The sequence below is a fragment of the Poecilia reticulata genome, linkage group LG22, assembly GCF_000633615.1.
Source record: "Poecilia reticulata strain Guanapo linkage group LG22, Guppy_female_1.0+MT, whole genome shotgun sequence".
NCBI lineage: Eukaryota > Metazoa > Chordata > Actinopteri > Cyprinodontiformes > Poeciliidae > Poecilia > Poecilia reticulata.
The window spans coordinates 12310760-12329071 of NC_024352.1; the positions used below are offsets into that span (position 1 = coordinate 12310760).

General features: G+C 39.7%; 1 protein-coding gene across 6 annotated transcripts in view; it reads right to left on the reverse strand.

Annotated features, from left to right (window-relative positions):
* The window catches only part of LOC103458589 (AT-rich interactive domain-containing protein 1B-like), a 199298-nt gene that overhangs the window by 54541 nt on the left and 126445 nt on the right, over positions 1 to 18312 (reverse strand). For all 6 annotated transcript variants that reach the window (XM_017302536.1, XM_017302539.1, XM_017302538.1 and 3 more), the window contains exon 5: positions 11253 to 11559. In XM_017302536.1, coding sequence (XP_017158025.1) covers positions 11253 to 11559 — 307 coding nt within the window. The remainder of the gene's footprint in view (positions 1 to 11252; positions 11560 to 18312) is intronic.

Here is an 18312-nt window from a genome sequence, read left to right on the forward strand (position 1 = left end):
TATGGCAAAACCATAATGACAATAATAAACTAGATATACAAAGACTTTACACACAGTAATAAACACAGGAATGATCAGAAAGTACACACTAAAGAACATACAAACACCCATGGATCATGACATGTAAATGTTAATGTGTTGTTGCACTGTATTTTCACAAAGTACATATAGTTCAATTTAAAGTTTTTTGTAAGTGTTCAGTTGTTTGAAAGGTTAATACTTTAAGACAAATGCAATTCAATGTATTATTTTCTATTTGTCATTTTAACATTTAATTTAACATAAAATTGTGTAATTTCTCCACTTTTGTGGTTTTAACTGCAAAAGTGTGACTGTTTAAAAGTGTTTTTCACAAAATTACGCTTTTTTTGCAGTATTTTTACTGACAATTCCAGTGTTCCCTCAGGAGCTTTAATGTAATTAACACATGTAACAATCAGTGGTGTGGTGATATCTTGTTGTTCAACTCCCTTGCATCACGCTGCATTTTTATTTCCTGTCCACAATTTACACCTTTAAAAACAGCCAGCTGTGCAAAGACACATTAACAACCAAATAGCTCACATACAAACATGACTTGAAATAAGTTTTGTCACTCACACCAATCTAGACTAATTTGTTATTATTTCAATCGAATGCAATATACACTTTCTTTCTTTTCAGCTTAATATCATAGAAAGCTGTGAATCCACAAGTTTAAAAGTTTTTGCTTAACGCTGAATCGTTGGACTCTTTTTAGAATGCAAACATTATGCATACATAGCAACAGGGTGAAAACTAATAGAAATTTGCTGCTTCTTTGGGATGTAATACTTCACGCTAAGAACCCAATGCACACTTTTAATTTCTCATCCAAGGGGACTGTTGAGACAACCGAGAGGGAGGGAGTGTAGTCTTTGAAGATTTGTTTTCATCATGGTTTCAAATGTAAATGGAAGTGAAGTTCAAAGCCCAGGGAGAGAACTTACGGCATTACTTTTACTTTGTTTCATGGCCCTGTAAATATAAATGTATGAGCTACCTCAACCTGTATGAATGATGCTGATGCAGAGTGATTCGCCATATAATCAATGATGAGACCAATGAAGTGCACGCACAAGTGGTGCAGGTGCATTAGCTGCCATGTGTGTGTGCATGCAAAACTATGATTTCCTGCACACTTTTTAAAAGTATTTCTCACAAAAACAGAGCAGCCTTAAGCAATGAGGGCCATTTTGGATAAAGTGAGGTAAGCGTGGTGGGTGCTAACAGAATGGTACAAAAGACAGAGAAAAGGCTGCTTCAGCACCATCTCCTAATACAAGCCTCAGGCAATAAATGTGCACACACCTGCAACACCCAACAAACACACATACACACACACGCATGTTGAGGTAAAACCCCCCATTTGCCATGTCTTTAGGGGGAAGAGGCAGATAAACAGCGGGCTCCAATAACGGTGGTTTAGATCTCAATGGGTGCGAGTCAATGCTTCTCCAAGCCGGGGGCTAATGCCAGTTAACTCTCCCTGTGGGGGATGAACATAGGCCTGCAGTGGCTCGCAAAAACAAGCGCTCTCCCAAGATCCTCATTACTTCCAACGCTGAGTAGCAACTGTAAGTAAAGAAAAACTGCAGCTTAAGCTAAAAACAGTGGGAGAGGGAGCAATGGAGCGAGAGAAAGCATGAAAATAGGTGTTGGGGTGGGAAAATAATTGCACACTGTGCTCCGGTTAGGGTTTTCCAGTCGGACAGAGATAGAATGGGATTTCTCTAAACGGCTAACGCAGCAGGCATGCTCTTTTTACCCTCTTATTTTGGCCGACGGTGTGCTATGTGCATATAATGCCTACAGGGACAGCATTTTGCTGTTTCCCTTCGAACAGCAAGTAAGAGAAATGTGGGAGAGAGGGGTGGGAAAAAAAAAAGTTGGGTGGATGGCAGCGTGGGTGGTGGGGGAAGAAGACGAAAAAGGAGGACACAAGGAGAGAGAGGGGGGGAAAAAAAGGAAGAGCTGGAGGAGAGATGTAGAGAAATGAGACGGAGGCGCAGAGATGTGGATGGAAAAATTCAGCCTTGTTCCTCGGTGGGAGGCCTGCGCCACAGCAACGCTCTGAGCGAATAAAGCAGAGACAAACAGTGATGGGAAGGCGAGAGGGTGGGGACGAGGGAATGCGAGACACAAGAGGGAGCATAAGAGAAAGCAAGCGTGTTGAAAATAATGAGAGGAAGAGAGGGGGACGGGGACAGCCAGAGGCAGTGTTCCCACCACACAGCCTCTTAGGGAGTGGTGTGACAAGAAAACTTGCCATGTTCCACACACTCAATGCTGAAAAAACACATAAAAACTCCTCCCCACAACACCTCCCTCACACCCCTTTATTGCTTCTTTCTGGTAACTTTAACCAGAAGCAATGGAGGAAAAATTCGGTTTTTAGCTAAATGTCCCTATGGCATTTTCTGTTTCAGTAACAATGTGTTACGAGAAATTCGTGCAAATATTGTTCACAAAACGGCCGACTTAAAGTTAAACCATTTTCTTTATGGCTCTACACTCAACGTTTGACCAGGGATGATTTTTAAAGTAGGAGAAATGGCTCACCTCCCAGGGTGCCATTGTGTCAGAGGTCAGCACACAAAAAAAAAAACAAACAAACAAAAAGTCTTTTGATTCAGTTTTCTGATGTTTATTTGCATGAACAATCTCTCCCTTTTATGCAAAGTCTAAGATATTACAGCTGAATCAAGTCTTTCTAAAGCTTAAGATAAAATTACGTTTTAAGAGTGCATTTTCTGGTTTTTGGTTTAATTGGTTGAGGACTGAATTAACTCCAACTCAAAGAACTGCCACTGCCTTTGACCAGAACAGTTCCCAATTACCACTTTTTCTGTGTACTTCTTATATGATAAATAAAACCTGTCTACAAATGCAGGGCTGAGCAGTAGGATGATGTAAAGGGGAGCAAATTTAAAGCTTTGGTTAAGGAAGAGCCTTTTAGCTATTAAAAAGAAAAGGTCCAACCTTCTTTCCTACCCTTCCTCGCTTTCCACCCTTCCACTTTCTCTGACCTCTCTATCCTTTTCTGGGCCCCGGAAGCTCTTGAAGCGAAGCACAGATAAACAGCTTAAACTCTCCAGAGTGCTCGCCCGCGAGCTCCATTCACCTTATTAGAGGAAAATAAAAACTTGGAGGGGAGGTGAAAAACGAAATAGAGAAAGAAGAGGATGGAGGAGGTAGACGAGAGGCCAATGTTAACTGGACCTCCAAGGACTGCGGTTTGAAAGAGACACAGAATGAAAAAGAATGGATGGAGCTGAGAGGAGTATTTGTGATCTTCTGCAGCAGACAGAGACAGCTGGGATGTGAAAGAGCGCAGAAGTCCTTTGTGGATATTAGCGGCTCCACAATGTGGAGAAAATATTGCAGCTTTGCTTTCAACTGCAGGCACGCAGAAATCTAAAACTATGACCAAATATTGTACACAGATTTGAAAAACAAGTTTCTTTCTGGTTAAGATCAAAGTGCTCAGGGATTTGGTTGCTCTTTTATGTAAATGGCAAAGAGCAGCGACATGTGTTTTAAGTTTTGACCAAAACAGCAGGGTACATTTTGTGAAATATCCCAGTTTATGCAGACATATATACTCACGCACGAGCTGGAGAGGCAAAAAACATTTTTTGGTAACACTTTATTTGAAGAGGGGTGAATAAGACTGACTTGACACTGTCATGAACATCAATAAACCTGAACATCAATAAGCCTTCATGAATATTTATGACTGCTGTCATAAAACGTCGTTCGGTAAATTATGACACTTTTAATACAAAGTTGACATTATTCGAAATGTCTTTGTTATGACAACTTGACATTGACCAAGAAATCATTACTGATATAAATTTGTTATAAAAGTATTACTGATTGCACTTTAAAAATTAGGTAACTTTGTGTTATTAAAGGTAAAGTTTAAACAGTAATGATTTCTTGGTTAATGTCAATTTGTCATAACAAAGACATTTCGAATAATGTCAACTTTGTATTAAGAGTGTCATAATTTACCGAATGACGCTTTATGACAACAGTCATAAATATTCATGAAGGCTTGTTCATGTTCATGACAGGTGTTATATCATGTTTATGAAAGTGTCATGACAGTTTTATTCACCCCCTTCAAATAAAGTGTTACCCATTTTTTAAATCCTCCTACTTGGAATTTTTGACTCGATCAGAGTGGAAACATAGCAGCCACATCACTTAAACATGAGTTACTGTGTATCCTCCCAAATCATGTTGCAGATCTGTGTGGTAATACACACTAAACTTCCTCTGGACTTTCTGACTTGCCTTGTTACATGTTTTAACATTTTCCTAACTTTTATTATTTGACATAATGTTTTTTCAGGATTCAACATCTGCCTGTTGGTTCTTTTTTAAAGAGTGAATCCTCGGGGGAAACCATTTTATTAAAAAAAAAAGTAGGACGACCTAGTTTGGATGTTTGATTATCATTTGCGATATTATCTTGTATAAAACTAAAATACCATTGACAGATTTGAATCATAATATGTAATTTATAATAATAATAATAATAATAATAATAATAATAATAATAATAATAATAATAATAATAATAATAGTAATTATTATTATTATTATTATTGCTTATTCACTTGTAGCGTCAGAATACTTAATTCGATGTAAATTTAGTCCAGGTGTGTGGCAGCATCCATGACTAGCATCTTTTTTATTGCCCTGATTTTGTCAACCACGTCTTGATGTCAAGGTTACAGATTAAATAGGCATCCAACTTCCTTTTGTCATCAAAAGAGATAGTAATATTAACATGATTTCATTCACATAACCATGGAACTAAACCCCCTGTTTCCTGATGACATTTCCAAGGGTCAGCAGGCACATTATAAACGGTGAGACCAAATATTGATCCTTGGGGAACACCATTAATTTGAAGTCTTTGATGATTTAAAAAAATCTCTATCTGCTAAATAAGACCTGAATCAATAACAGAGAATAGCAAAGATAGGGTTTGCAGTCCAACTAGTAGCAAACCCTACTAGATGTACAGTATGTACAGTGCTCACACGGAGCAAAACAAGGATTCAAGGTTTTCACCAGGGGTGCATTTTAGATCATTGGAGACTTTCATTAGAACTGTCTCCAAACTGCGGTTGGTCCTCAAAACAGCCTGATAGGCTCCAAAAGTAGCTTTTATAAAGTTGCTTTTATGAATTAAAAACGTATTGTCTAAAATCTTCCTCAAGAATTCAAGTGTGAATATTTTGAGATCTGTTGGATCTCTGTAGCATGACCCTACAGAGATCCAACTCTGTATGTAGGTGGGTACCAGACCAGTTTATTGTGTACAAGTAACATTCCTAGTTTTTTTATTTTTTTATTCTCTTGCTGTTATAAAACTTGCTGAGGGATTTCTGCCAGTATAGTCTTGCCTCCATGTTTTCTGCAGCGGCACTACCAGCTGATGACAGCTGACTTTCCATGTTGTGTTTGCATGAAGTTTGATGTAATATGCATCAGATTCAGTCTGGTAATGGATACATCTTCGGCTCGGTTTTGGAGAACTGACAGGTCTGCTAAGTCTTTACAGAAAATGACACCGCTCTGACAGACTGTAGCTGTAGATATCATGTCAAACCAGAGGGTGCATGCAGTGAAACCAAATAGTAAATACAGCCTGAAACTTTCCACCTCTAAGCTCACATTTTTTGATTTGTAAACTTTCTGAAGACATTGTGCCGTGCACTTTAACTTGAATACCTCTCTACTTTCCTCCACAGTAACTCATGGAGAACCCACTTGAATGAGAGACAGAAATCTTTCTCTACTGTCTCTGATGTCTCACAGTTAGAAAAAAAAAAACCAACAACAAAAAAACAAACGCCTGACAGACACCAAGAGGTGTGTGTATGTGTTTGTGTGCACATATGAGATGGCGGATGAGGAGGGGGGAGGTTGGCGGTTGAGCAATGTGATTTCTGCTCGACTGTCACAAATCTAGCGCAACAGGAAAATCAATTTGGCCCTGTGTGTGCCTTTTTGGCTCCGGGAGAGAATCCAAATAGCAAGGCAAGGCTCCGGATAATGTTACAGTGTATTGGATTTGCTTCATGGAGAGACTGACAGAGGGAGGTGGGGGAGAGCGGGGAAAGAGGAAGAGAAGGAGAAGTGAGGAGACGAGGGAATCACAGGCTTGCTGTGGCGCTCCGACAAGATAGATTTGTGCAAGTGTATGGGTGTATGATAGGCTGGCAATCTGTCAACATACCCCTCTTTAACACTCTCACAGTGCAGCTCTCTCTCTCACACACACACACGCACACACACACAGTCAAACACCACTGTCACTCATCCACGTGAGCATACATACAGAAGTAATTCATACGAACAACAATATATATGAAGTGTCAAAGCATGAAATACATTTTTCACAGGTATGTGTGTCCCTCCGTATGCTCCCTCTGCCTGTCTTGGCTGGTATTTCCACTCTGCATGTGTACATTTGTTTGACAGCCAGGTGAAAACATGACATAATGAAATTGCTCTCCTCTGACCGCTGTCAAGGGGAACGGATGTGCTCATCCATGTGACGTGTCGCATCACTCCCATGAGGGAGCCTGACTGGTGGCAGACACAAACACGATGCATATGAATGTGAGCGCGCAACTGTACCGAGGTTTAAACAACTTTATTTAGAATAAACTATCACCTCTTTAAATCTTAATACAGAAAATCTTTTTGAAAAACATGCAACTTTTATCGCAGTAGCATAAGCTCACATAATAAAGGCAAATTAAACCTTTACTTGTAATTGAGAAAAAAAAAATCGGTAACACTTTGTTTGAAGGGGTGTGCATAAGACTGACATGACACTGTCATAAACATTCATAAAGACTTCTTCATGTTTATGACAGTGTCATGTCAGTCTTATGCACACCCCTTCAAACAAAGTGTCACCAAAAATTCAAACGTTAAGATTTTTATTTGTCAATATGTACATAAGATCTCCTCACAGCCATAATAATTGACATATCTGATGCCAGTTATTAACATTTCTGGTATGATATAACCCTCCTGTTGCTAATCTCTCTACATTAGCAATTTGTTTTAGTTTTTTTTTTCCATTTTCTTTGCTTTCTTCAAAAGTACACGCATTGGATTTATCTGAAAATGTCACAGAAAATTAAATTATTGTAAAATAAGATGGATACATTCTAAGACTTTCTTAAACATGTTTACATGCAGAGCCAAAAAATGTGATTCCAAGCAGCCAGCAATATTTACCTTTACATATTTGTGCAAAGTCTGGAATATTTTTTTTTTAACCAACTTGAAGAAATTTCACTTTAAATACCAACTGTGTTTGTGTAAAAAAAAACAATGATAATCGTCTGAACAATTTTTTTTATTCAATGCCAAAAAAGATTATTATTATTTTCTAATTTCTTTGCACTTATACGGAAGCCTGCCAAAACTATCCAAACATCATCATGTGCTGACATTTATGGGACAGTTATAATTAAGTCCAATTGGAGGAAAAAAAATCTAAACACCCAAAAATGTCAATGAAAACAACAGATTCTGACAGCAGTTGAGGTGCAGAATCAATTTAAGAAACAACCTGCAATACCAATTTCTCCACTGACAGCGGGCTAAATGGAGCAGAATGAAGAGCCGCCAGGACTGTGTTTTGACTTTTTCTTGACTGCAGCTCAAAATGCTGCAGATGAGGTCTTCACACAAATTAAATTGCTTATTATTCGTTGTCATCGTCTGATTTTCTTTTTCTTTTCTTTTTTTTTTTTTTACTTTTCCCGGACAGAACCTGCTTTTGCAGAAATCCACAGGAAATGCTCACAGCTTGCGAAAACTCTTGCCTGCCTTCACTGCGTCCTGCCAAAGTAAACCTTCAGCATCAACAGATATGTTCTAACTTGAGACGAAGTGTTGCAAAGTGGGGCATTTTTAATCAGATGTGCGCTAACCACATTAGTTCTCCTGTGTCTCTGTGAAGCCGGCTTCTTCTTGATCTAATTCAAACTGATTGTAGTACAGCAGCTAAAACATGCCAGATGTTACTCACTGCTCCATGCTTTATCACCACTTATTTGACGCCTGGAATATTTAAAAATATTTTCTTATTAATCACGTCCCAGCGATCGGTTTCGCCTCCCGTCTTCGCCCGCCTCACTCTGGATTCTTGTCATGATTCTTGGCACGAGCGTCTTGGAAAAAAAAAAACACTGTCCCAGTTTTTCATTAGCGTCAATCACTTGTGTAAGAGGCTGAGAGGGAGGAGAGTGAGAGCAGGAGGAGTAGGTGGAGGAGTTGGAGTTTGGATCTCACTCCCGACACTTTGCCCCTCCTTGTCGGAGTGACTGGCAGGTCTTAGACAAGCTGATGGGCCGGTCAGCCGCTCACTCAGAAAGGCAGGATGGCAGGATGACATGGAGGCCACACACACACATACAGTTACAAGGCTGTTGCAGGCAAATCAAGAGTGCATTTATGTGAAATGCTCACTGTTTATTTATCTAAATGTTCTGTTATGGCCTCGAGAGACAGACAGACAGACACACTGTGTAGTGTCTGATAGTCCTGTTACGTTCTTTTGTTTTAGATAAGGCTACAAATCTGAAGGGAAATCAACCCCAAACAGTCATAACATGGTAACACTCCAAGTAGGGATAAAGTATAGTATTTATAAAGTGTAATAGCCCAACACAAAAAAGTGCTCAGTTATGATCGTAAAGAAAAAAAAAAAATCATAAACGGTTTTAAAATCTTTTAACAGATAAAAATCTGAAAAGTGTTGTGCTTGCATGTGACCTGTCCTGTATGATGCTTTATATAATTACAGCTGTTCGACATTCAGGGAATGTCTCTAACAGATTTACGTATCTAAAGACTAAAATTCTTCCTATCAAAATAGCTTTGCAAGTCCAACAGAGTTACTTTAAACATCGATTTCAAGTTGCAGTGAGGTCATTAAACTGACTGGGCCATTCTGGCACATAAATATGAGTTGATCTGAAACAATTTTGGCAATTTGTTTAGGCTTGTTGTCCAGCTGGAAGATGAACATCCACTTTCTCAAACCCTTTCATAGCTTTTCTTCAAAGGATTTCCTTTTTTTTAGGTTTCTCTCAAAACACAACCTGGCAGGCGGAGAATCTTCCACACTTTTTTGCTTTATCAAAGAGGAAAAGTGCTCTGTTAGATATTCAAACCCACCTAATCTATAAACATGCATCCCTGACATGGTGTGTTCGTTTGTCTTCAAGATGGTGGTTTGTTCACTCACGTCCTCCAAAAAACTTCTGATGCCTTCATAGCTGAGAATATATTTGGGGGTGTCACAGTAAAACGGAGAGATACAAATGGAATAAAACTACTGAAAACCATTCAAAGCCATTTGCAAACACTTCACTAAAAACACTTTTGAACAGTACTATAAATGCTGTTGTGATCCACAGGCAGCTGGAACATAGAGGGAGATTTGAAAAAACAAACAAACAAAAAAAAAAAAGAACAACACTTCCATGAATGTGAAGAAATATCTCTGCAATGCAGCCAAAGAAAAATGTTCCACAAAGAGTCCAGGTTACACAGCAAAGCTCTTCAGTTCCCTGAATTAGAATTTTAAATAGACTGGAGAAAATCAAAGTAAATGTTCAGGATGGAAAGCATTTGGTCTTCTGTCACAGTGAGTTCTCTTCATCGGTCTCTATGCAGACTGGCAAAATGGAAATGAATTTAGATGCATTACACGGCGATTTGAAGATGCAGATAAGAAAAAAAAAATAGAAACAATTAAACAAAAAGCGTACTCCAACTTTTTATTCTTTCCTTTTGATAATTATGTTTAATTAAGACACTGATTGAGGTTAAGTAAAAACATTGTGCTGCCGAAGTTTTATTCTCACAATCTAGTTCAACATATAACATTTAATCCTGCTTTTTGTGGGTCCACCAATGATATTCTAAACAAAGGACACTTTGCAACATAACCTTGCTTAAATGCACATATTTAAAAAAACAAACAGAAATGGGGGAAGAAACAAGAAGGTCAGACATAAACGTGGGTGTGATTACTGCGAAAAGCTTTCAGAAGTAACAGGTGTACTAATGGTGTTGACATAAGAATGATCCAAGTAACATTTGCAAATGGAAAAAAAAAAAAAAAAAAAACAGAGAACAGACTTAATTTTTCTTCACGAATATGAAAGACAATTTAGGTATTTTGATAATAACTAAGTTGTCTGAGAATTTAACGTTCTGGTTCAGAGTCAGGTTTCCATTTTCATTTGATACACCCAAATAAAATCCAATGCAACCATTCATCTACCTTCAGAAGTTACCTATTGGTAAGGAAATTTCCCCTCTCAAAAAACAGTAATTAGAGAAGCAGCCATCAGGTTTTAGGTGGAAAACCCTGTTGACAGGACTAATGTTAGTTGACTTTTATGGACGGCCATCAGTAAAATTGTTACAGCCATAATAAATCTGCTCAGCATAATCGCTAATGGCAATAGTTGGAAAGTTGGTTGCTATTTATGTAGGACAAACAGTAACCATGAGGAAGAAGGTGATCTTGCAAGACAAAAACAACTAAACCCAATTAAGAAAATAGTGTCACTACTTGAAAATAGTTTTTCACAGACGCTCTGTTCAATCTAATTGAGCTTGAACTATTTTTCCAAAAACTGAGCAGATGTAACATTTCTAAATTTGTAATGCTGGTGGAAACATACTCCTTATGACTTACAGCTTTAATTGACCCAAAAGGTGTTTTTTCAAACCATCCAATCAGAGGGTCTGATTAGGAATTCATACCACACTTTTCATAGTTTTATTTGTAACAGATGCTACAAAAAAGTGTTTTATTTTCCACCTATTTTATAATTAAAGTTTGGAATGACTAGAAAGTAGTGCTCAGGTGGTTCAAACATGTCGCAGCAGGTATTTTTCATTAGCTGTCAAATCCAATACACCTTCACTGACATCACTGACAGTGGGATGCTTTGACCTTGTTCTCTCTTTTGCTTTCTAACAGAAAAAATCAAAAGAAACTTTTAGCAGAAATTCAAAACACAAAATGCAAAATACAGCTCTGTCATCAGCAGCATATTTTGGCAGTTTTTTTTGGTAATTAAAAAAAACAACCCTAATAACCCATGTTAACTTTTAATCAAGTTAAACCACATAGTTAAAATTCATGAGGCTCAAAAGGGAAACTGTACCTGGAGCTGTGGTGTTGGCAGGGGGTCCACTGGCAGGAGAAATTGGTCCTGAGCCTGAACGGGACGGCTGGGACTGAGTGGAGCCTGCTGGGGACCCCACCGGAGAGGGAGAGGGCCCACTCCTCTGGCCAGGGAGGTGGGGGGAGGCGTGGGGGGAAAAGGGGGATTGTCCCTGGTTACCGGCGCCTCCCGGCTCCCCTTGGCTGCTGCCGCTGCTGCTGCCGTTGGAGGATCCGCCAGCGCCGGCAGCCGAGCCCAGGCCGGCCTCCGTCCCAGTGGGGAGGTCATCAATCGAGCCAGAGAGATCCTGGAACGCAAGCAGAGACTTACAGTGAGTATTTGTGAAGCTCATCCAAGCATTTGATGAGAGCTGACAAGCAGCAGGTGGCAAATTTAAATGTAGGCTCAAGCGAGCACATCATTTTCCCAGAGCACGTTATGTCATAAAGAAGAGGCAGCTCTGCAAATATTACTGGGAAAGATTAAATATATGGGCAATAAGTGTCAGAAACATTTAAACTTTAAAGCTTTTATTTCAACGTGTGTAAATTAAAGCTGACTTATATATGACCCTCAACATCCTCAAGAAAATATCTTTATAGTCTCGGTGTCAGTGGTGGAAAATCCTAAACATGCCAAGGAACAAGCCACTAAACTGTCCAGGCCGTGGTGGTAAAAATAAATTGTAATGGGCTTTCATTCAGACCAAGGGTGAGTTCATATTACAGTTTCAATTCCCAGTGGTGAGCGAAAGGTTGTGTACTTACGTGTGTGCGTGCGCATCTGCGTGTGTGTGCGTGCGCACACTTAGGTAGTTCCCTGTTCTAAAGCAATTCCAGGGAATCCCCCAATAATACTGCTGACACACCGCTGACTGCATAAAAGCGCGGAGCGCCAAAGGAAAGTAAGAGCGGCAGTGATGGAAGTAAAGAGCAGACCAGATGTGAAGTGATGAGATGAATCGTGATGTCTGCCCACCGACCACACATCACACACGCACATTCACACTGAGCTGAGAGGCTGCGGCTCAGCTGTGTGCGACGACGAGGGGAAGTCACCTGTAAATAACCCCTGTTTTTCTGGCTGGTACCCATTTGAGGAAAAAAAGTGGAAAGTTGCAAGTGGATGACAGCTGATCCTACCAGCTATACCAGGGCCTGTGGTCTCTTCAGTCACGTTCCACCTGAGCCCTAAACGCTGATTGTCAACTCAGATATGTTCCTCAGTGTCCCTGAAATGGAAACGAGCCCCGCTCAACCCCTAAAGACATAAACATAATGGTAAGATTTTTTACTTCTTTTTACATTTGTATGCGAATCCAGACACAAAACAGTGCTTTTTGCACTCATCATAGCATCTGTTTTAATAAACGAGGGAGGTAAGTAACTCTTGTGTATTTGAATGTGAAAAATAAAATTAAAGGCATGATAACTAAAGAAGTTCCAACTATAACTTATTGTTTTAAATCTACAGTTGGTGCAACACGTCTACAAATCAGTCAATAACAGGCTCCACCCGAGCAGTTTTTCCAACTACATACTCCATATATTGTGGAATATTTTTAATGTGAGAACATTATATAATTCTCTAAATTATATGTATTACTTTAATAATCTAAGCCAGCGCAAAATGTGTTTCATTGCATTTTTCATGTAAAAACGTACTAAATGTAAATGATGGCAGAGTTTAAACTGACACCGGTAAAGAAATAAAAGCTGTATCAATAAATAAGCATTTCCTTGTTTTATTAAAAGTTGAATATACATAACTATTTTTATGAAAATCTTGCTCTTCAGGATTAAATCTAAACATATTATCGGTGAAAACACTGGCAGCTCTGACACACTGTCAGTTTAGTGTCAGAGCAACACAACTTTTCTCATTACAATAACACAATGCAATATCAGATAAATGATGTGACAGGCACCCACCCAGCCCCCCACACCCACCACCCATTCTTTCCATTCATGGTTCCTGGCTTAGCCAGTGGAACAGACAACCAAGTCAGTGTGGCAGCCCGTCCATGCCTGATTGTATTGGTTAATGCGATCTCAACTGTGACACACATAGCCTTTGTTTTCCATCATGCTGCTGTGAGTGCCCACCCGCCCCGACAGCCTGCCAGTCTGTCGCCTGGCATTATCTACCTTCGCTCCGCTGGGCACAACGGCTACTTTCTTTTCCTCTCCCTAACCCATGATCTCACTCTCTACTTCAGCCAATCGAGCCGCCCTTTGCACTGAGCTGATTGGCGTCATGCGCTGCCTCCTCCAATGGGGCCGAATGTTGTTTTTTGTCCCACCGGCTGCTTCGGGTGCATGCTATTTGACACGGAGGGGTTACCATGAGAGCTGGTGTGACCGAGGCTTTCCCAAAAAACACCGGGAGCCAGCCGGATGTGCAGCTAGGTTGTTAACCTACAGGCTAATTGTGTGAATGGATCGGAATAATTGCATTTCACCTAATTGGGTGCTGTTGCCAGCATTTCCTGTGGCAGTTTAGGGGTGGCAAAATGTGTACCAGTAATTTGTTTAGAGGCTGTTAGGCTCATTTGGATTATACACACACTTGAGCACAGCTGTGTGGCCCAAGACCAAAAAAGTAGTGGTGCTGTTTAACATGCAGATGTGGGAACGCTTAATGCTCATAGACGTAAAACTGTAAATACCCTACAGACAGCGAAGCATGGTGCATACACAAGCATAAGATTTAATCATTGTTAGTGGCTATAGAGCATTGTTACCTTGGTTCGATATAGAGAATTAAAGCCAGCTACCCAGCTCATAGCAGATCTCAGGATCCAAACGCCCAACAATCTGGGGCCCCCATCCAAAGTGGCCCAAATCCAATTTGTTTGGCTCGGGGCTGCAAATTGCTCTGTGCATTGAGTCTCCAAATAGCTGTCAACCACTCCCGCTTGGCGTCCTTTATCGCTTAATTCGCTCCTGGAGCATGTAATTGTCATAATAAGAAAAATATTGAGGTGATAATAACCAGTTACTTTGAGATGCCCCCCCCCCTCCTCCCCCCAGCCCCCCACTGCACCTCCACCGCCAGATTCAAGACACACAGATACGTACATATTCACGTTTTTGCACACACACATTGGGACAGCTACACATTTCACACAACATTGGAGAGGCAGTCGCTCGTGACCCTTCACCTCGCTGGTGTTAGTGCTCCTCTGTTTGTGTGTGCGAGTGTGACAGGAACGCAGGCTGCTAGGCTGTCACGGCAAGACATGCTTGAGCACTGATGTGGCCGAGGGGACAGATGAGGCTTTTTACACACACATCCTGCCCCTCACTCATGCTACTAACCCACACACACACACGCATCCACACTCTAAGGCATCAGTGTGAAGCAGGGAGCTGTCACATCCAGCAGACTGCGCGCCTTCTCCCCTGACCACGGCGCTGATGCTGTCTCCTCTCTCAGCACTCTGGGAATTAATCAAAGTTGCTATGAAAGTAGGCAACGAGTGTGTGTGTCTGCGTGTGCGTGCACAAGTGGTTCTTGGTCTAGACAGGGAGGAGCCAACATTTACAGTTTCCTACAGGGTCCAGGAAGATGGAGAGACTGCGACTTCCCTTGTCTCTCATTTCCTACATCAAGTGTCTATTTTCCTGTCTCGATCTGTCTGTCCCAGTCAGAGGCGTTAAATGGCTCAGAGCTCCGCAGCAGATGGCTAGCCGGTTAACTAGAGCCTGAAACACAAACGCAAATACAGCAAGTGAGCGCTGTGAGGGGGCAGCACTTCAACACGACCAGGCTTTTGACTGCATAAGCCGAAAAATTTCCTTTCACTTTCAATGTATTTAACATGGCATGTAAAAGTATTCATATCTAGCTTCTTACATTTTGTCACGCCACAAACCTGGGTCATGGCATATTCACCTAATCAATCAAATCCAGACTTAAAACCAATTCAAGACCTGTGGAATCCCTGGATGGATTTGACAGGTGCAACCTGTCCGATCTGACCACGCGTGAACTGCTTTACAAAGAAGGTAGAGTGCATTAATGCAAATGTGACATTCCCCAAAAAAGACTTGCTGCTGTAATTACAGCACAATATAGTTCTACAAAGTATTGACTCAGAGCTTTTGAGAAATGAAATATTTACAGCTTATCTTGAAAGCATTTTTGGGTCCCACATTTCCATGCATAGCTTTTTTTTAACATGCATAGAGTGAAAAGATTAAGCAGATCCAATCTATATGTGGCAGACATCTACTAATGAGGACAACATAAAATAATCATATAGTATAGTGAAACTATTTTTAAACTCAGCATGAAGAGGAAGGTCTCAGAAGGGGTTACCTGTTTCTTTTGTAAAAACAGTAAAATCCATAATAACCTTTCATAACATCAAACACATAGCTGCTGCAGATGATGCAATGTACATTGAAAAAACACAGAGCTCAGTAGACAGTTTTATTCTCCGGGTAAATATAATGATATAAACTGTAATTAACTCCAATAGCTATCGTTTGTAGGCCTGAGGGACGGGTCTTCTTGTGGCAGCTCTGTGCTCATTTATCGACTCTGGCCGCTGTACTTTCTATTTTTATAGTGCACTGGAGATGGCGAGGAAATGCTATTACAAAGGCATTATTCTTTAAATTCTTACCCCCGTACTGTCGATTGAGGCGAAAACCAAATGAAATGCCGTGCAAATGAATCCAAATGGACTGCTGAATGCTTCTCTGTGTGTGTATGTTTTAAAGAGGGTTTTAATGCAATGCCCCATGCAGAGCCCTGGCTGCAATACCCTTCAATAAGTGCTATTAAGCACAGAAAAGAAAGCAAGAGACTTTGTGCAGCAGACGTTTTAGAAGACGCCCTCATTATAATTTATTTTTTCACGTCAATCAGCTGGAATGTTTACAAAGGCTGGAGTGATGATGATAATTAGTGTTCACGGTGATGAGAAGTGATAGAAATGATGGTTGTTTCAACTATGACATCTTCATCAACATGTGCCTGAAAAACAACAGTACCACATCTTGTACTATGGCTTCAATATTTTTTTTTATTATATGTTGACAGGTCTGTGGAAAGAGGATGTGTGGAGGAAAGAGTCTCTAGAACCTCCAGAGGGTCTCCACAGAGCACAAAACAGACTAAGAAAAGATGAGATGCTCAGTGCGCTGAGCATCTCATCAAAAAAGCACCCCAACACGTGACTGAGCATGTCAGCGTGCCAACCCATGACCCTCTGGATTGTCCACTGAATTCCAAAGAGAAAATGGTTTAGTCTCAAGTGCCTCAAGTCTTTGGACTCCATTTAAGATTGAATGTATGTATAGGTCTCCCACTGAGAAACACAACATAAGAGAGAGTATGTGTCAAGATGTTAAACCAGGTAACTCACCACGGTCATACTGCTATTCAAAGTGCTCCACGCTGCAAACACTAAAAGCCCCGTGTGAGTTCAGTAAAAATGAAAGAAACTGGTTTGTCATGTTCTCAAATGGGTATAAATTCAAATAGGAGGGAGCAAGGAGAAAAAAAAAACAGAACATTTTTATAATGCAAAAATGGCTTAATAATTTTGTACATAAGCAACAGAATGCATAAAAAAACTGTTAGCTTGTTCTTATAAAAACCTGCATTAAAAGTGTTTGCTTTTCCTGGAACAAAATCTGCAGTAACTGAGCAGGAACATTTGTGCAGCAACATGAAGGCATTGTGCTATTATTTTTCTTTCCCTGCCTTTAAACACTTTACAAAGCCCAGACTCTTTGTGATGCTTCTGCTTCTTGATCAGAAGAAAAATATGTTTTCTACAAGTAACTGAGACAAAATCAGTAGTGTGGGTATCTAACTTACGATTCATAAAAAGTCACTAAATTGGGTGTTGATGCTAAGAACACCTCACTATATTAGTAATTGTTGCTGTTTCTCAGGTGGCCTCCTTGTGTGAAGCCTGCTCTCCCTCATAAAGCTTTTTGTAATGTTCAAATATGGATACAATGCTCTAAAGGCACATCTGAGGCAGTATTACTTAAAAGCTAATAAAGAAAACAAAAAAAAAATCAACTACTTCCAGTAACTAAACTAGGATTATAGTAGGCTTGATATTACAGTGAGTGGCAGTTCTACTGCCTTACTTTTAGTTTTCATTTCATTCAACTTCCAAGAACACCCCAACTTTTCAGGAACCGGGCTCCAGAATGAAATGGTAGATATGCTAACTGTAATATAGTTTTTTCAGTCATATGACCACTCAAAGCATTATAAAAACATCAAAGTAGAGAACATCAATATCGAAAAGAACTAGATGGAGCTAAAAAATAAAAAATAAAAATATTAGTGCCATGCATTCAGGCTTTATGTTAGTTAGATACACTTTCACTGTTTAATACAACAGAAAATATTTTAGCAAAATTACTAAGCCAAGCTATTTTATTGCTAATAATGCAGAGGCAGCCAGATGCAACTCTTTCAATAAAGCCATGTTGTTTTATTGATGGGTCCTACAGCTGAAGCAAAAAATGACTCAAAGTTAAACAAATGACCAATCTCCAATTTAATATGGATTAATCACTCTGAAGTTTATAAACAGAGTGGAAGACTTAATTTTTATTTTAAACCATGGGTATTTTAAACCATGAACAAATTATCAAGAAGCCTACACAATGTTCACTTAAATGCCTTCGGGTATTTAACACCCTGTGTGACACCTTTAAGTGACTTCACTAAAATGCGAAAGTTGGTTTGGTGTAATGTGAATCTTTTTTTTTTTTTTTTTTTTTTACAATGAAGCAAAACTAATTATTAAACTGCCAAGATTATTTTATATGAATAGAGGGTAAACTTTATGTAGAATGAAAAAGTCTGGTGACTGTTTTTGACTCTTTGTACCCAAAGACAACAAAAGGTTGTAAGGAACTACAACCTTTGATCTGCAAACTGAGATAAATCCAGTTAAAATAATAGATTTGAATTTCTTTCCACTGAGGACACCACATTTTTAGACACGAAGCAGAAAGGTAAAGACCTCCCATTCTCTGAACTTTTCATCAACATCTATAAGCCCACAAAAGTTCTCCAC